At 38.1% G+C, this 20,382-nt stretch overlaps 1 protein-coding gene and 1 pseudogene across 1 annotated transcript; one reads left to right on the top strand and one right to left on the bottom strand.

Moving 5' to 3' along the window:
* Positions 1-5,567: 5,567 nt before the first annotated feature.
* On the top strand, positions 5,568-8,826 carry LOC122316366 (annotated as a pseudogene).
* An 8,226-nt stretch (positions 8,827-17,052) lies between these two features.
* LOC122317117 (protein WALLS ARE THIN 1-like) lies at positions 17,053-20,382 on the bottom strand. The gene is made up of 6 exons (XM_043134045.1): positions 20,078-20,382; positions 19,921-19,983; positions 19,711-19,827; positions 19,136-19,544; positions 18,162-18,313; positions 17,053-17,528 (listed from the first exon to the last, which is right to left on the bottom strand). Exons 1-6 carry the CDS (start codon positions 20,296-20,298, stop codon positions 17,339-17,341), a joined length of 1,152 nt encoding a protein of 383 aa, XP_042989979.1. The 5' UTR covers positions 20,299-20,382; the 3' UTR covers positions 17,053-17,338.

The raw sequence follows: 20,382 nt of genomic DNA, 5'->3' as shown, positions 1-20,382 counted from the left end.
ATCAAATGGAAAAATTAACATATAAATAATATTTTTGAGATCAAAAGTCATTTGATTGATTGAAGTTGACTAGACTAGCTTATATATGTGACAAATTTTGTCAAGAATTTCGTGAAATATTATTGGTTTTATTGGGTTTCAAGGTTTTGCGATTTCTTCATAAATTCATACACATAGTTAATGTCAGAACTAATGAGTTTTGGCATTCAATAGAAATCAATATGTAATTCATGTAAGTGCATCGCTTAGAAGAAAAAAAAAATTCATGTGAGTGCATGACACCCATTCATGATGTGTACATGATCAATATATATAAACTGCAAATGTTGTTAATATGTAGATGTAACTTTTTATTCCTCTATGTTTCTTGTCTTCCACATGGAGGAAAAAATATAGAGAAACTGAGATAAATGTCGAAAAAATTCAATTGGACATAAGTGCTTTATTCTTAAATTTGAAAATAAATTTTCACAAAAATAATTTCACTCAACCACTCCACCAAAATGCTTAAATTTCACAAAATCCTAAAAATAAAGTGTCAATCATTAAAACATTTAGCTAGCAACATCCTAATACAAGTATTTTTGTATAGTTGGTATTTACTATTTAATATTATTAGTTCATCTAAGATGTGCATGTGTGTATTATTTTGTTTATAGATTTGATTATATGTAATTTATGTTCCTTAGATATATATTTATTATTACCAGTCATATATGTACATCTGTTTTTTTATTTTCTCAATTCAAAATTACATTTTTGTTTATAATTTACTAGCATTTTAATCAAGCTTAAATCCATAACTAATTCTCACAATCCATGATGGGTATAATTTTGAATACAGTTTATTCGTGCTAACATATATTATAGAGAATATCTTTAAACCAGTGTTTCCTATCAACTCTATTTATTGGAGTCCAATAGTCAAGTGACACGTAAGGATTATAATTTCACATCCAAGGGCCGTGTTGCAGGGGATTGACAAATAGAGGGAGGTCTTTTAGAACTCTCTCTCTCTCTCTCTCTCTCTCTCTCTCTCTCTCTCTCTCTCTCTCTCTCTCTCTCTCTCTCCTTCCATTTATCTCCTTCCCTCTACGAAAATCATCCCTAACCCAGGAATGCTTCTCTACCCCTTTAGTCTCTCTCCTTCACAATCACCATGCTTCGTTTAAAAGTGCAAACTCAAAAGGATGTGTTTGTAATGTCAAAGCACCAAACTTGAAAAGAAAACATCACCCATTTCTATCCTAATTTCCTAAAGAAACACTCAGCAGGAGGAACAAAAAATTTGTCTTAACTCAGTCGTTGCCACATTTCTCCAACAAACAAAAAGTGATCCCACCAAACCTCAGGTGTCAATTGATCAAGGGGTAATCACGATCCGCACGGCAACTTGATCGACATCCCGCTGACCAGTTGAGGTGTTTCTCCTCCCACTTTTTGGGCTAACATCGATAATGTTCATATTCCACAACTGTTGTAGAATGTGGCGAGCAACAGCACCACTACTCTTGCAGAAATGGAGAGGGCGACTTCCATTCCTTTGACTCCCACCATAAATCCTTTAGAAATAACCAACGCCAAGACCTCCCTGCAAGTAAATCTTCCTTGCCAGTGGTCACAGTTGCCATAGCCGAGCCAAGGTGAGAGGCTTGGGTAACACAGGTGAGTGAGGCTTGATCGCTGGGGGGTGCCGAAGCAAATGACTCTCCACTCTTTCTCTCTCTTGCTCGCAAGGATTCTTGGGTGTTCCTTATTTTATCAAATATTTTTTTTCCTTGATTTCAATACGTGACACCAAACCCTGAAATTGAATCTACCTCATATGACCTAATGGGTTAGTGGGTCAGTTTTACAAAGAAAAAGAGAGAAAGGGCTCCTAGAAGTTGAGGTTGGTGTTGGTTTAAAAATTTGCTTCTAATCCTTGTTTTAAAGGTCTTTATTTTTTATAGGCTTGATTACCAACCATTTTTGTTGAATTTTTTTTCGAATAAGAATGGTGGTTGTGGTGCCGGGTTATTACTCTAGAAATTTGAAGTTTTAGCCCGAGGAAATTGTCTAATGGGGAACCCAACAAGGTTTCCCAAGAAGTCAACGTCCAGAGAGAGAGAGAGAGAGAGAGAGAGAGAGAGAGCAGAGCTCGGGAGGGGAGAGATCTAGTTCGAGAGGGAATGAGAGTTTCATCCCCTGCTATGGGTCCAAACTGAACTCTTGAGTAACCCGTTACGTGGCAAGTGTTTATTTGTCTTTGATAAAACCAACTTATAGGAGACACTGGCCAGAAGCGTTTTCCTATATTATATGTCTCTCACACCACTTTTTATTTGTAGAGATTGGCTTTCTGAATCTTAATTTGTATACGTAATAATTACAATAAGTTGATATGCTTTCGATTTTAAAGTTAATGAATACCTCTCTTTTATATATTTTGTTTAGAAATAACAGAAAATGGAAGGATAATTTAATATCACCGTCCATAATTTGTAATAATTTACCATGTTTTGAATTTTTTACATTTATATTCTTTAATTTTCTATTGATTATATAAAAGTATTAAATTCATGTCATGTAGGAGCATTTGTCATATTTGGAGAACATTACAACACAAATTTCACAAAGAGATGATTCAATTTGGTGCATTAATTATTTTTTATTTTTTTGTAAAAAATCATATTATTTTATTAAAAATCTTGTCTCACCTAACTAGACAAATATGTTTTGCACGTTATTCCGACCTAATAATATATAAAATAGTTAATTTACTGCTCTTTTACTATTTTATATTAAATGAAAGAAAATGATAGTATAAAATATGTGCTTATTCATATATTTTATTTTTTTAATAATTAAAAATAATAATTATTAATAAATTTGTATTTTTATTTTTTATTAATGATTAAATATGTTTAAAAATAAATGCCATTTACATTTCAGTATTATATCTTTCATCTACTTCATTGAAGCAAAGGTTTTTCCGAGCTAATTGATTGCTTCTCAATAAAAATTTTATTGCCACCAAATAATTTAAAAAAAAAAAAATCGATACAGTACACTGTTATCTCACTTTCATTTCATTATATAAAATATGGTATATTTATTATTATTAAATAATTATTTATTAAAAATTTTTTTATCATATAATAGTGATAAATATGATATATCTTATATAGTGAAAAGAAAATAAGATAAGAATGTGATTTATAATAACATTACTTATTCAAAAATAAAGTTTTGTTTAATCTTGAGAGTATGTATACAGATTTATATAAATACATATCATATAATTTAAGGAAAAATTTCGCCGTAAGAACGAATTCGTTTACAACCTTAAAAGTCAATTTATGTGTCTGACTCTTTGATAAACGTTGACTTGTGTATTTAGATGATTACGTAGATTGACGTCTTTAATTTCGTTCGGCTTTGAGGGAGATACTTCCTTCTAAAAATTTATATAAAAAAATTTATAAATTTATATATATATAAAATTATAAAATTATTTTTATTAAATTTGATAGATCTTATAAAATTAAGTCAATTTATAAATTTATTTTGATATAATTTCTTATATCTGTAACTGTTTTCTTTAGCTTATCCTTTATTTTCGTAACTTAATTTTGACTTTAGTAATTATATAATAAAAGGAATTAAACGTGGGAAGGACCATTTTATAATTAATAAACACGATAGGATCGATCACTTCATAAAAAATTAAAAAGTTTCATTGAAATTTTAAATTTTATACAATGACCTTCTATTTAAAATGAAAGTATACAAAATTAGGCGTATCTTACTCTTAAAACCCTAAATTTATCAAATGTTATGGGTTGGTTTGAGACTTCATGGGCTGGAACGGATGTAAAAAATTATCAATTGAGGGTCTCCAGTGGAAAAGATATGAACAAAACAAGATGGGTTATACAATTTAGTGTATAAATATCTAACGGAATTAAAGGAATAATAATTTTTTTTTTTTTTTGAACCCAACAAAAATGCCTCATTCATTTACTAAAAGAGTTACATTGCAGCAACATAACCTTAACATCTCTATAATCACTAACTCACTGAATTCTCTTCACTAATACAAGTCATTTCACTAGCAATTAAACTAATGATCTCTGAAGGTCCTTCCTCAATCCAGCACCATTCCCCTTCCATTCTTAAAGCTCTCTTAGCCAATTCATGAGCCACACAATTACCTTCTTTATGTATGAAATTCACCGACCAGTCAGGCCTCAAACTCAATCTGCTTCGAATATTAGCATACATCTGCTCCATCCATGCATAAGTTCCCCTTACATCTATTACCCCTTTGATCACCTTGTTAGCATCTCCTTCAAACACTACATTCCTGACATCTAGCTCCATAACAAGTTCCATAGCTCTCTAGAGAGCCACTACTTCCCCCATATCAGAGCTACCACTAAACAATTTTGAAGAACTAAAAGAAAACAGAACCTCTCCCACATGATTCCTTCCTGCTATGCCCACTCCCAATCGGTAATTAGTCTTGTCAATAGCCGCAAACCTATGATATTCTATTATCTTTCTATCTATCTAGCTCCTATTTAACTTTAAAAATTCGTTAAAGGCATGTAATGTAATTAACATTACTCCCGGTCTTTAAAATAGAGGTATGGAATTCGCAATCCGCTCTCCAAATGTTCAAAAAATAAAAATAAAAATAAAAAAATTCAGATCAAAAGTTGAGAAAACCTTACTTTGGGAAGCACCACACAAAGCATCATGTGTTCTCTTTTCTGAACCCTCCTTTTGTTTCGTCTGTTATTCTTAAACTTTCAACATAGGAATTGTCATGCATATAATAAAAACTGATGTTTTATGTAGTCATAGAGTTTGAAAATATCGTAGTGTTGCTTTAAAAAAAATTGAATCTATTATTTAAAAAAAAATTATATAAATATCATATTTATTTACTTTTATCAAATTGATTATATGATACTTGCACTACAGACTTCATCTATCCTTTTATCTATAATAAATGCTACTTAAACTATGAGGACAAGAACAAAACGTTCTGCGTATGGACGAAGGAGTCCACACAGTTTGAATAGTTCCCAAAACGTTACAAAAGGAACAGGGTTGGGTCCACATGAATCTTGTCCGGCGCAATTACTCAAAATTCGGGACGGCAGCTTGACTACTTCCAACGTCTAATGCTTTCATGTAAGCAAAGAATTAAATTCATCGTTGGAACCAACGAGAAGCGGACTTGTTTTCCGACATTTGTTCGGACCGTATGCCCACTTCCCAAATCCAGCATTATTATTGAATCCACGTTAACACCATACCGGTCATGACAGATTATCATCGCATCACTCCCAGCAGGTCATGTCCAAGCAAAAGACTTAAAAACTGCTAAACCATTGTCTGTCAATCCCGGCCTGATCACAGTCTCTTTCTATCAGTAGCTGGACTTCGCTAAAGTTTATTTAGAATATAATCCCACTTCTGGGTATTTAATTTAAATAGATCAGCTCAGTATCATAGACTTCTACTTGGACGGAACTCTTGCAGACGCCAAAAGCTCTTTACACACAAGCTCAAAGATGGAGAGTAACGAACCGGGCAATCACACATACGAGAAGTACTACTCCATTGTTCGGCCCTCCATGGAGAAATTTACAGAAGATGACAGTACTACGCAAGCCAATGTGGTAAAGTTTCCTAGCCTGTATATATAAGATCAACTGTATGCAACCAAAGCATGCATGCATGCACTAATTATATAGTTTGCTCTACTAACACGTCCTCTGGGAAGGTTTTTGTAGGCAGCCAGCCTTTCGACGACTTTGGTAAGCAATGGGTGCGTGGATTTTCGAGAGAGAACTGCAGACAAGCAAACAACTGGAGGATGCAAGGCCTCTCCGTTTATCATAGGTTTTCATGACTTTTCTCAAACTCTAATTAAATGGGAGATCATAGTAAATGAATATTTACTTTCTTTTATAGGATTTGTGTAATTAATGACAAGGGGTGATCTTATAATTGTTGCATGATGAATAAGTGAATGAGGTGGCGGAGAGGTTAGCGTTTTTCGCAATTGCGGTGAACATGGCGACTTACTTGGTGATTGAGATGCGCCAATCGCTTCCTTCTGCTGCAACTTACGTCACCGATTGGATTGGTGCTGCTTATGTCCTAACTCTACACGGAGCATTTTTAGCCGATGCTTATCTGGGCCACTTCAAAACCATTTTCATCTTCTCTTGCGTCTATGCTGTGGTAATTAGCTTGAAAGCAATATTAGTAGTACTGAACCCAGTTTTTTCTCTCTTCGAATATCAAAACAACGAAAAAGGGTCCAATTGCCTGTTAAAGTGGACTAGCTAGGCAATTAAGAAATGAATGGCCCATTTAATTTATTCTGCAAGACTGGCCCAATCTTATTATATATACGGTGTCTTAATTTGTGATGATATCTCAGGGAATGGTGTTATTGACACTCTCGGCCTCCATAGACAGCCTACGTCCAGCTCCATGCACACAAAAGCCATGCATCAAGGCGACGGACAGCCAAACAGCATTCCTCTACGGTGCGCTTGGCCTTATAGCTCTCGGAACTGGCGGTATCAAGCCCTGAGTCTCATCCTTTGGAGCAGATCAGTTCGATGAGGCTGATGAAGAGGAAGTCCAAAAGAAATTCGGGTTCTTCAACTGGTTCTTCTTAGCCATAAACATGGGTGCACTTTTAGGTATCACACTGATGGTGTATATACAAGAGAAGAAAGGTTGGGTTTGGGGCTTTGGAGTTCCGACAGCGGCTATGGTCTGCTCCATCATTATACTAAGTTCTGGTATTCCAAGATGAAAAATTATTCTTATCATCCTCACACTTCATATACCATACTTATTTTATTTTATTTTTTATTTTTTTATGATAAATATATATTATGTGGATAATAAATAGAATAATTCAATTAGTTTAATAAGAATAAAATGAAATAAAAAATAAAAAAAATAAAAAATAATATTTTAATATATAAAGTGTATGATGTGAGATGATGTGTAGCATTTCTCTTCAAAGATATCGCTACCAAAAGCCGATGGGAATCCCTTTTAGCAGGTTCCTTCAGGTCATTGTGGCTTCTACGAGGAACCATTTCAGAGGAGTTGAGGTGGGACGTGAAGATCAGCTTTATGAGGTCAAGACCAAGGAGTCTGATATCTTGCGAGCCCGGAAACTACCTCATACTGCACAGTACAGGTCAGTGAATTGATAATCCAGCCCCTTGCTTGCGTACTTGAGTACATGATGGCGTAAGATTGAGCCATATACATGCGAATTTAAAAAATACTAAAACTATACAAATTTTTAGCATAAAAAATCTTATAAATTTCATATTAAATTACTTAGATACGTTACCTACATGATAATTACTATGTGTTTGACTATTTGTTTTATTTTGACTTTATCTAATCGGTAACATCGTATATTAACCATAAAATCTATGTGTTAAAATTTGTGATACTTACATTATCAAAAATATATATTAATATAAATAATCTATTTACGTCCCAAATAGGGTAACTCAATATCATTGTACGCTCTTTAGTGTGACAGTTTAACGTGGCCCAACAAGGAATTAACCAGTTCTCTCGTGCACGAGTTTCTCGACCAAAAAAAAAAAAACCAAAGAACGTCTCTCAGACTCGAGAATTCAAATTTCCATTGTTTTTATATGAACGCATGCATGCAGATAAGTAACGGGAAGTGCAAGTTTTTACCCAGTGCCTTTCGATCTGCAGGTTTTTGGACAAAGCAGCAGTAGTCACAGACCCAGAAGCCAACGCGAAAAACCGCTGGAGGCTCTGCACAGTTACCAAGTTGAAGAGCTCAAATCCTTCATCAGAATCCTCCCCGTCTGGGCATCCACTATAGCCCTCTCCATCTCATACTCCCAACTCTCAACTTTCTTCGTCAGCCAAGCCCGAGTCATGGACCGCAGCCTCGGCTCCAACTTCAACATTCCAGCGGGCTCCATTCCCCTTTTTCAGCGCTATCAACGCCCTCATTCTCGTCCCCATCTACGAAAAATTAGTCGTCCCCTTCCTCCGCAAAAGAAACGGTCACCCCCGAGGAATGACATCGCTGCAACTAATGGGTATCGGACTCTTTATTTCCATCTTTGCCATGGCTTCAGCCGCATTGGTGAAGAAACGCCGTGACGATTCCAATCCGTTATCAATGAGCGTCTTTTGGTTGTTTCCACAGTTCTTTCTGATTGGCAGCGCCGAAGTGTTTACCTACGTAGGACAAATGGAGTTCTTCTACGATGAAGCTACGGATGGGACACGAAGCATTTGCAGTGCAATATTCCTCAGTGAGATCGGGATTGGAAGCTGGTTAAGTACTGCCCTGGTGAAGATCATTGAGAGAGCAACTGGCGGGGAAGAGAGAGGGTGGCTGAGGAACGATTTGAATAAGAGCCGGCTCGATTATTTCTATTGGATATTGACGGGGATTAACTTGGTTAATTTGTTGGTATATTTGTGGGTGGCTTGGAGTTATAAAGGAAGGGGTGCAGATGGAAGTGTGAGAGATGAGCTCGTGGTTGGGTTAGGCGGGGAAATGAAGAGAGATCAGGATGTTGATTATCGTGAAGGATATCAATTCAAAAGTACGATGCTTTAGAATCTACTTAAGGTTTCTTCAGAAAATTGTTTGAAAACTTGATGTTCTTAAATTTTTCTTGTTTTTAATTAACAAATATCTCTCTTTCTGTATGTTTCAAAAGGGAAATATTTGCCGCAATTTATCATCTACATGACATGTTATAGGGTACGTATTATGATCTGTAACGTACACATGTGAAATATTCGACTTTTACAGCTTTAATTAAAATAAAGGTTTGTTATTATTAAAAAGTAAATAAAAAATAAATGTTTGTTGTGTCTATAACATACTTTCGAAATTACGAGCTCTTCGGCTATGATCGCGTTATTCTTTAATCAAAATAAAGCATACTCTTTGACCGAAAGCTTATATATATATATATATGAGCAATTCTATACAATCTCCCAACCTTCACACACCACTTTTTTTTTTCAAAATTTTCATATTTTCAATGTTTTTTTTTTTAATTTCTTTTTTTTTTTGAGTTTATTTTTCTTAAATTAATAATTCAATTCTTCTATTCATTATTCATATATTAAATATTTAATAAAATAATAATAAAAATTAAAAAAAATATAGTGTGTAGATCAGATTATGTGAATAGTAGAAGGTTGTGTAGATTATATATATATATATTGTTGAAATCAACCCAAGTGTAAGTGTGAGTGTGAAATGAGTTTGGGTTTGCAGCCACCAACTCATGCTCACCCACCACCACCCACCACCACCTACCATAGTTAGGCCACCCACCCTCTCCCAAGTCAGAAGAAGCTGCAACAGGTGGGCTGCTCTTCTCCTATAAATAGAAGAGAGCTCTGAAGATAAAATGCAGTGGGTAAAAGAGAGGAAGAGGAACGTGAGAGAGAGAGAAATAGAATTTTGTAGAGTGTTTTGTAAATCTCGTACAAATTCTATAAAAGAGGCTCCAGTGAACGTAAGCAATTTGCTGAACCACTTTAAAATTGTTTTGTGTGATTTTCGGACAGACCAGAGGCACAACAATTGGTATCAGAGCTCTGGTTCAAGCTGTCCGAAAATTCAAGTTGCTTAAAATCAATTTTTGACAACTCCAGGGTGTTCCTCGCGTTGAGACGAATCCGTTGCCGCAAACGGAATCGAAAACGGAGGTCGGAGTAGCTCACACGCGCCCCTAGAAGGTCCGCGCGTGCACTGCTGTCATCCACGCGCCCCCACGCGCGTCGGAGGAAGAAGACGACTGAACTACACGCGCCCACGCGCCCTCACGCGCTCCAGAGGTTGAAGACGCGTGGCAGACACGCGCCTCACGCGCTCCCACGCGCCCTACAAAGGTTCAGCGCGTGACATACACGCGCCTCACGCGCTCCCCCACGCGCAGACAGTACTGTAGCGCGTGTATACACGCGCCTACTCGCCGCCCACGCGCACTGTTCAGCGCGTGCATCCCACGCGCCAGACAGATCACAACCGTCCGTTTTTCAGATCCAATTTCGGCTTGATCTAAGCCATTCGGAGTCCGATTTCAACAATCAAATAGTGCTTTCTTACTATTTGGATCGTTCCGGACTCATCCGTACGGTTAGAATTTTGAAATTTTGAGTCTAAATTTTTTAAAATTCAAATGGAAGGATCTGGAAGAGACAGGAGCTCTGAACATTCCAGTAGCTCGGGACGTCGGTCCACTGTGTCAAATGCCAAGTTTGAAGTTGAAAAGTTCGATGGAACAAGCAACTTCGGCATGTGGCAATGTGAAGTCATGGACGTGTTGATCCAACAAGAGTTGGATATTGCGTTGGGAGGAAAGCCAGATGATATGACTGATCAGGGTTGGAAGAAGCTTAGTACTCAAGCTTGTAGTACAATCCGATTATGCCTTACCAAAGAACAAAAGTATTTTGTCATGAGAGAGACAGATGCTAGGGTACTTTGGCAGAAATTGGAGGATAAATTCATGAAGAAGAGCATTGAGAGCCGTTTGCACTTGAAGAAGAAGCTCTTCAGATTCCAATTTCGTGAAGGTATTTCAATGTCTGAACATCTGAATAACTATAATCAAATTCTTGCTGATTTGTTAAACTTGGATGTTAAAATCGAAGATGAAGATAAGGCTTTACTACTGTTGAATTCCTTGCCTGATACATATGAGCATTTAATTACTACTCTATTGTATGGGAAGGAAAAGATTAGTTTTGAAGATGTATCTAGCTCTTTAATTAGCAATGAGTACCGGAGAAAAGATAAACAGGTATATCAAGATACATCAAGTGAAGCGCTAACAGCAAGGGGGAGACCACAGTCAAGGTATCCCGGAAGGAGGAAAGGTTTTCATTCGAAAACCCGAGCCACATCGCGTGGTTCATCAGTCGGCAGAAAACTCGCCAGAGATGAGTGTTCCTTTTGTCACAACAAAGGACACTGGAAGAAGGATTGTCCCAACCGGAAGGGACAACAGCAGAATCAACCCAACACAGCCAATGTCGTGGACAGAGATGACGAGTCAGATTTTGCCTTGGCAAGTTCATCATCCATTTGTCGTTCCAATGAATGGATTATGGATTCCGGATGTACCTATCATATGTGTCCCAATCGGGACTGGTTTACTGATTTCACAAAGATTGATGGTGGAGCAGTACTTATGGGCAATGATAGTGCCTGTAAGACTCAAGGAGTAGGTAGCATTCGGTTAAAGCTGCATGATGGCAGCGTCAAGACTCTGACAGAAGTTCGGTACGTTCCGGACTTGCGGAAGAATCTCATCTCACTGGGATCTCTGGATTCAAAGGGATTCAGAATCGCCATTGAAGATGGAACTCTCAAAGTACTAATGGGAGTTCGGGTGGCAATGAAGGGTTTGAGGCGAGGAAACTTGTACTTCTTGCAAGGAAGTACTGTTGATGGAAGAGCTTCCACAGGCTGTGAGAAGCTAGATGAGACTGATGCCGACACCACCAGTCTTTGGCATATGCGTATGGGACACGCAGGAGAAAAAGCTTTGCAAACACTGGTGAAGCAAGGCTTACTCAAAGGTGCCAAGACATGTAAACTGTCTTTCTGTGAGCACTGTGTATTGGGGAAGCAGAGGCGGATCAAGTTTGGAACCGCAGTACACAATACACAGGGAATTCTTGACTATGTGCATTCCGATGTTTGGGGACCTACCCAAAATGCATCTTTGGGAGGTAAACATTGGTTTGTAACTTTTGTTGATGATTATTCTCGTCGTGTGTGGGTGTATACGATGAAGAACAAAGATGAAGTGCTGAAAATCTTCCTTGATTGGAAGAAAATGGTTGAGACTCAGACCGGCAGGAAGATCAAGCGGCTCAGATCTGATAATGGAGGTGAGTACACTTCAGACCCCTTCATGGAAGTATGCCGGAGAGAGGGAATTGTCAGACATTTCACGGTACGAGGTACACCGCAGCAAAACGGTGTGGCAGAACGAATGAATCGTACTTTATTAGAGAAAGTGCGATGTATGTTGCTGAATGCTGGATTCAGTAAACAATTTTGGGCTGAAGCTGTGACCTATGCCTGTCACCTCATTAACCGACTACCAGCAGCTGCCAATAATGGGAAGACGCCCATTGAAATGTGGAGAGGTAAACATGCTACTGATTATGACTTTTTACACATTTTCGGATGTCCTGCTTACTATCATGCTAAAGAAAGTAAGCTTGATCCTAGAGCCAAGAAAGCAAAATTCTTGGGCTTTAGTATCGGTGTAAAAGGGTATAGACTCTGGTGTGTAGAGTCCAAAAAGGTAATCATCAGTAGAGATGTTACATTCAACGAATCAGAGATGCTTAAGTCACATAAGCATAAAGATTCCAGTGAAGGCAGCAGTGATGGCGAAACATTAGATGATTCGCAGAGTGTGGAGTTTATTACTTCAAAGAAGTTGGGAAAGCATGGACAAGATGAGGTTGATAATCCAGTCATAGTACCTCCAAGTCAACCTGAGTCAATAGCAACCAACAGAACGAGACGAGAGAAACGTGTACCGATACGTTATTCAGACTATGTGACATATGCATTACCAGCTGAAGGGGGTGAGATCCCAACCACTTACAGAGAAGCCGTACAGTCCAGTGAACAAGTTGAATGGACAAAGGCGATGAATGAAGAGATGCAGTCTCTTCACCAGAACCAGACTTGGGAGCTTGTGCCGCTTCCAAAAGGAAAGAAGACAATTGGCTGTAAGTGGATCTTCAATCAGAAAGATGATCAAGCTGCTAAAAATGGAGTGAGATACAAAGCTAGGTTGGTAGCCAAGGGCTACGCTCAGACAGAGGGAATTGACTACAGTGAAGTATTCTCTCCTATTGTGAAACATTCATCCATTCGGATATTGTTAGCTTTGGTTGCACAATATGATCTTGAGTTAGCACAGCTTGATGTAAAGACAGCTTTCTTACATGGTGATCTGGAAGAGGAGATTTATCTGTCTCAACCAGAAGGATTCAAAGAAGCTGGCAAAGAGAATTGGGTATGCAGTCTGAAGAAATCTCTCTATGGCTTGAAGCAGTCACCTCGACAATGGTACAAGCGTTTCGACCGCTTTATGTTGGATCTGAAATACACTCGTTGCCAATACGATCATTGTGTATATTTCAGAAAACTTGCAAATGGATCTTTCATTTATTTGCTTTTATATGTAGATGATATGTTAATTGCATGTAAAAGCAAGGGGGAGATAGATCGCTTAAAAACTCAGTTAAGTAATGAGTTTGAAATGAAAGATCTAGGAGAAGCACGAAGAATATTGGGAATGGAGATCAGCAGAGATAGGGTGAAAGGTATAGTTCACCTTACTCAGAAACAGTATCTGAAGAGAATACTGCAACGATTCAACATCGACTCGAAGACGAAGCCGGTGAGTACTCCTATGGCCCCATATTTCAAGCTCGGTGCATTGCAGTCTCCTAAAACCGATGAAGAGCGAGACTACATGAAGAATGTACCATATGCAAGTGTTGTTGGAAGCTTAATGTATGCCATGGTGTGTACACGACCTGATATCTCCCAGGCCGTTAGCTTGGTTAGTCGCTATATGCATAATCCTGGAAAGGTTCATTGGCATGCGGCTAAGTGGATTCTACGGTATATTGCGGGGACCGTAGATGTTGGTTTGAGGTTTGAGAAGAGTGAAGATAGTCTAGTAACTGGATATGTTGACTCAGACTATGCAGGTGATCTTGACAAACGTCGATCGACAATTGGTTATGTGTTCACTATGGCTGGAGGACCAGTTAGTTGGCGATCAACTTTGCAGTCAACAATTGCACTATCATCAACTGAGGCTGAATACATGGCTGTAACAGAAGCCGTGAAAGAAGCTATTTGGTTACAGGGATTGGTAACAGATTTGGGCTTTGAGCAGCAAGAGGTTACCGTTTACTGTGACAGTCAGAGTGCAATTCATTTGGCCAAGAATCAAGTATATCACTCTCGAACAAAACATATAGATGTCAGATTTCACTTTGTACGTGAAATATTGGAAGAAGATGACATCAAACTTCAGAAGATTGGCACTGAAGATAATCCAGCAGATATGTTGACGAAGGTCGTCACAGGGATCAAGTTCCAACACTGTTTGGACTTGATCAGTATTGAACACTGCTGAGCACCCTCGGGTGCATTGGAGCGTATTCGATAGCAGAAGTCTCTCATGTCAAAGAATGTGGTGCATTCATTTGAAGAATGAATCAGTTTGTAAGCATCCTGGTATGGCACACTTGGGTGGAGGGGGTGATTGTTGAAATCAACCCAAGTGTAAGTGTGAGTGTGAAATGAGTTTGGGTTTGCAGCCACCAACTCATGCTCACCCACCACCACCCACCACCACCTACCATAGTTAGGCCACCCACCCTCTCCCAAGTCAGAAGAAGCTGCAACAGGTGGGCTGCTCTTCTCCTATAAATAGAAGAGAGCTCTGAAGATAAAATGCAGTGGGTAAAAGAGAGGAAGAGGAACGTGAGAGAGAGAGAGAAATAGAATTTTGTAGAGTGTTTTGTAAATCTCGTACAAATTCTATAAAAGAGGCTCCAGTGGACGTAAGCAATTTGCTGAACCACTTTAAAATTGTTTTGTGTGATTTTCGGACAGACCAGAGGCACAACATATATATCGAACACACGGAAGAAAATTAGTCATGAAATTAGAACACTGAACATATTATATATAATTATATATGAATTATGAATTTTTTTTTTTAATAAGAGTGGTTGGGATATGATTCATATGATGAACGTTTCATGATCTGATTATATTTCATGATAAATGAAGTGAATATCATCCGAGATCGTGAAGTTGGTGACATATATATACCAAGTCTAGCTTAATTAAATTGAATAATATTAAATATTAAATCGATAAGATAAAACTCCCAACGTAAGTTAACCTAATACAACGATGAAATATATTTAATTACTTTATTGAAAAATTAAAGAAACCATGGTGCTCAAGAATTTTAGAAAGGAGTTGAGACATGTCGACCTTGTGCATATTTATCTGATAAATTTGTAGGTACTTTCGGATTATCTATCTATAATATGGTGCTAATTTAAATATTTACCTAAGACTGATATGATAAATACTCAACATTAATAATGTTGATTATGTATCCAAAAAAATATTAATGTTGATTGACACCAAGTTGCCAACACTCGCGATCGAAACTCTTTGACATGTCATTTAATTTGGGACCAATTCCAACGAAATTAAGCTTAATTCCAAGGGGAAAAAAAGTAGGAGAAAAAGGTAAAAACGTGGTAAATTTTTTAAAATGGATGCCATTCACATCATTGAAAAAGAAAAGGCCAGTCATCTCAAATATATATATATATATATATATATATAAAAGATTAATATTGCTTTTGGAAACAGCAAAAGTACCCAATCCGATTACTATATAGAGAGAGAGAGAGAGAACAATATTTATTCATATATACTCTTTGTCTTTGATGATGTCATGATCTCGATCAGATATGTTAATCATATATAAATCCTACCTAAAATTTTGTCAGCACACCCATGTCTTTGGCCTTGGATTAGGAACAACTGGTCAGCATTGTACTGAAACGGACCGTCGAGATACTGTGAAAGAATCTAATGAGTTTGCCTTCTTTTTTTTGGATTGCACTTGGCTACTTGATGATGCCAGCAGGGGATCATGATGTGGAAGAATTAAGCATCGTGAGGTGAACTTGCATTAATGTAGTCGCTAGCTTTTTGTCTTCTGGGAATATTAATGCATGGTCACCCTCTAATAATCTATCAATTTTGTTTGAATAGTAAGCGAAAGATAAACCTCTTAAAACATAACAGATCGAAGCTGCCTGATTACAACCCTAAGATCGAGGCAAAAACCTTAGGCCGATTGAAGGTGCATGTAATTAACATATATAATTACAAGAGAATTGGTTCAGGAAGTTTTGTGATCCTAAGGTCTATCATTTTTTAAACAAACAAAAAAAAAAAGGTTCTGCTGGGAGTCATTATATTCGTAAAGTTAAACTACCAATAATTTTGTGGGTTAAATAGATTTATTTAAAGGGAAAACATTCTCTCTTCCAACAGCTTGCCATTGTTTTTTCTCCTGAGGGTGTTTGGAGTCGATCCAAAGAGATCGATGATTAGCAAATCAAGTTTCAAATTCGGTGTATACGGGACTTGAACTTTCCTCTTGGACGTTTCTCTTGTACTTGTCGACACTTTCAATTAAGCGGCCTTTTCCAAGTGCCTCGTCGCAATTATGTGTGATCTATTGAGGTGGGAGTTGGTTCCATTTGATGAAAATTTTCCTGACCTTTTCCTTCCGATCTATCTTTATGACGTTTTATTGTCGTCGCAGAGGCTATTCACACTTGCCAAGGAATTGCTCTTAATTGGGACAATGGCGTGTTTTGATTTGGAGCATACGCTTTCTCAACCTTCAAATTATGGCTCTGATCAGAGGTGGTTCCAAATCGCCAAGGTCCTAAGCCGGCCTACCCATTTTTCCTACTCGATTATGATAATATAAATATACATGATATCGTTGCTGGTCTAGTGCGCGCAGGTGGCAAGCGTGCTTCATATATATCTAGCTAAGACGTTCCTTCATGCATCTTAATGTTTTCTTCCACTGAGCCGAAGTACGACTCTAGTGGTCTCCCAGTTGTGCCTCAAACCCTCATGTGCTCGATATTTCACAAGCATATCTCATCATGTCTCACCGGCCATGATTAAAACAAAATCTGTAGATTGACAAGTTTTGGATGATTCCTTTCCGACCGAAATGATAACAAATGAGTATGGTTATGATGGCAAATAGTACGTACCCAGCAATTCAGCATGCTTAACCAACTTTAGCAATTAAAACAGTTATCACGCACGATTGGGGAACTTTGTGGGGCCTTTCAAGTCCATGCCATAATGCTCTGGCATTAGGTTCATCATGATAATATGCATATCTTTTTTTAGTAAATCAAACCATAAATTAATTAACATATAAAGCATGCATATTCAGGCCCTGTGGCCCCACCTGGGTGACAATGATCATCATATATTCATCCCCTTGAGATCTCTCTTTCGAACACCCTCTCTCCTACTAAGAAAGCCATAAACAAAGTTGAAAAAGAAAAAATAAATCATACACACACAAGTTATCTGATATAGGGTAGCACTTTTTCCCCACTTTTCTGCAGGCAAAGCCGTAGTTAAAAGTCAGGAGTTTGCGGGTCAAACGTTCTCTGAGGATGATGGAAGTAGTGGCTGAGTAACGGATGACTTGATGTGGCTTGTTGTTCTGTTGCTCCCATGCTCTGGAGTGGATTGGAGCGCAACTTTATCCAGTGCAAACTTTTTCTCCTCGTTCTTGCCCCATAGAACGAGGTACAATCCCACTATGATCAACACTGCCCCAATGATCCTGTATATATTACACCCATAAAATTAACCTGTATGTTCCATGGCATAAAAGCGAAGCATGATGTTTTGCAGAAACGTCCCCACTCTCTCTAATATTTCAATTTACTCATGTATTTAATTTCCAGTCTATTCAGAATTGAATGGCATTGAAGAGGCTTCCTTCAAAAGCAAAACGACTTTGATGCTTCACTTACCCATCCATTTCCATGCTCGGTACCCACACCTCTTTTGGGTATGGACATGGTACCAAACACGACAAAACATGCTTTGGTCATTTGTGTTTGTCAAAAATAATTATAAGCAGTCTAAACATTTCCCAATCCAAAACTTCCCATAATTTGGATGTGCAATACTAAATATCTATAAGCAGGTGGGACTCTGGACTCTAGTAATGCATGACTGATGAGACTCGCCTTATTATATATGTAATAATAGAATGACTTGCACGTAATCTTTTCAAAAAGATAAATAAATACAAAATTTATATTTAAAAAATAATTCTTTAATAATAAATTTGACTCTTTTTAAAAAATGATTGAGCTGCATTTTATGACTCGATGCAGCATTTGTCCTAAAACTAATTTGTGAGAGAAATGTGGGGGAGGTGATTGTAGTATGAAGAGAAGGGACCCACCCTCCTAAGTAGAACTCTTCACGTAAAGCAATAGAAGCCATTATAGCCACGACGAGAGTCTGAACAGGTTGATAGACAGCCACGAAGACAGGGCCCCCTCTGTCAATGCACCATATCTGTACAGCGAAAGCCACCCCTGATGCCACCACTCCCTGCAATATTTCCACACAACACAAACTTTCTTTCTCATTTCATTTTCAACCCCAACCATACCTACATTATTATACAACGACTTTTGTACCCTTTGACGACTAAAGCTAAGTTTGAACATATATAAACAAATAAGGTTATCAGCTTTGCATCCAATGAATTTAGCATGATAAAACGTTTGAGCTACCGGTTTCGCACATGAACAAAGTTACCCTTTTATATCAGAACAAGACTTGACAGACTTTTCAACACAGTCCACCCCTGAGCACAGGTGCCTCAGGGGTCTTGAAATGCAAAGAAAAAGTTGGTATCACACCATTTTTTCATATGCACCTCTTAGATGACACGCAAAAGAGAGTTCTTTTTTGGGGATATATGTGGGGGGTGGTAGCCGGAGTGCCAACTGATAATGTCACCTTTTCCTTTCTGGGCACACTTTCTTCCTAATTAATGCTAAAGCCTACTTATGACGCTAATTCGCAGAGTGGGCTTTGTCATCAATTTGAGAATAGGGTGGCTATTGGCTGAAGTTTAGTCAAACTACTTTCATACACTTTTGTGCAATAAAAAACAGCAAGCGCATAACACGGGTACTTTTCGTCGGTTAAACTTATTCAAGCAATTTTTTTTAATTACCTATTTATTCAATCAATTCAAATCTTCTTTTTTGTTTTTAGCATTATTGCCATCTTTTCCCACTGATCTTGGGCCTTGGCTCAGGCTGTGAGTATACAACCTAATGCTTGACCAATTGTACGTTAATTATTTGAGACAAACTTTTAGACAAAGGAATAAGGATGTTCGTGTTAAATAGAATCACTGACCGCATAGAGGATGGTGAAGAGCTCTCCACCAGAGTGAAAAACCCAGGCCTGTGCATCTCTTTCAAAGATCAGAGCAATCACCACAAACTGTAGGAGACCGAAAAAACACGTATAGGAGGTGACCGAGAGGCGGGCCGGATACTTCTTAAGAACCGGAGCTTGAAGAACGAGCCAGCCGGACCATGACAAGCAATGGCCAATAAGGTAGATGCAGCCCAGGGTCCAGTTCTTCGCAGTTGCATCCCCTAGCTGTGACACAAAAGCTGGTGTTGTGCTGTGTAGTGTTTGTGTTGGGCTGTATATGGTTGGACCTTTGTATAGTGTGATTACTGTCGCTCCAGTGACGCAGAATATGGTTCCAAGCACCTTTGCTATGCCGTCTTTCCGATCTAGTCGTACTTTCTCAATCCTGTATTCAGGCAATGAACAAACGGGTATAAGTTATCATGTATACAAAAACACGTGTTTGACCATCCAAAAGAATAAAGAACGTCCCGTCTTTTGGAGTTTGTGTACGCGCGCGCGCTCGTTTTTACGTATATTATTCCTAAGAGAGAGATGGGGCTTGAGCTTGCCTGAGTAGGGCCGCCATGAGAAAGGTAATGGCTGGGACTGAGTTTTGAATTGCTGATGCGAAAGTGGGAGATGTGTTCTCTAAGCCAAGCAAGTAAAATCCTTGATTTGCTGTTATTCTGTCACGCAAAGAAACGTTTAAAATTAATGTTATCATTATTTATTTTGGAGATTAGTGTTATGCGTATCGCTTGATCTAATCATGTATATACCCAACAAGTGCGAGCAGAAAGAATTGAACGAGGAAATTTAGGGTAATTGCCGGCCTCTGCATCCTGGTCAAAGAAGTAGAAACATTTGTTATTATCATTTAGATCATGCAGCAACGAAAGGTATATATATATAATGTTTTGCTAGTGAGGTACGTACTTCTCTAGAAAATATGCAAAGGGAAGGAGCAAAAGCAAAGCGATAATGTTCCTATAGACAGGGAACACAAGTTTGCTAACGCCCATGTTGAGGGCAGCTCTGGAGACAACATGGAACCCGGCATAGCCAAACTGCAAGGCCAACATGGCCGCATGCAGCTGGAACCTTTCGGGTATAGAGCACCACATTCTCTTTGCAGGGGCTGAACCGGTATCAGCCATTGAAGCAGAAACAAGGAAAGACTTTGAAGTACTAGTACTACTACAGATAGGAAGTGAAGAAGAAGGGGGAAGTGATGGTGAGCT

Source organism: Carya illinoinensis, chromosome 7 (genome assembly GCF_018687715.1).
Source record: "Carya illinoinensis cultivar Pawnee chromosome 7, C.illinoinensisPawnee_v1, whole genome shotgun sequence".
Taxonomy (NCBI): Eukaryota; Viridiplantae; Streptophyta; class Magnoliopsida; order Fagales; family Juglandaceae; genus Carya; species Carya illinoinensis.
The sequence above is the reverse complement of the archived record's forward strand: the minus strand, read 5'-3'. Positions and strand labels throughout refer to the sequence as shown.

Coding starts and splice junctions, on each gene's coding strand:
- LOC122317117 (XM_043134045.1), bottom strand. CDS start 20,298: ATGGCTGATACCGGTTCAGCCCCTGCAAAGAGAATGTGGTGCTCTATA. Junction 19,545..19,710: donor CTCATGGCGGCCCTACTCAG/GCAAGCTCAAGC, acceptor GCCTGAATACAG/GATTGAGAAAGTACGACTAG. Junction 17,529..18,161: donor GAAGAGTTCTACTTAGGAGG/GTGGGTCCCTTC, acceptor TAATATATACAG/GATCATTGGGGCAGTGTTGA.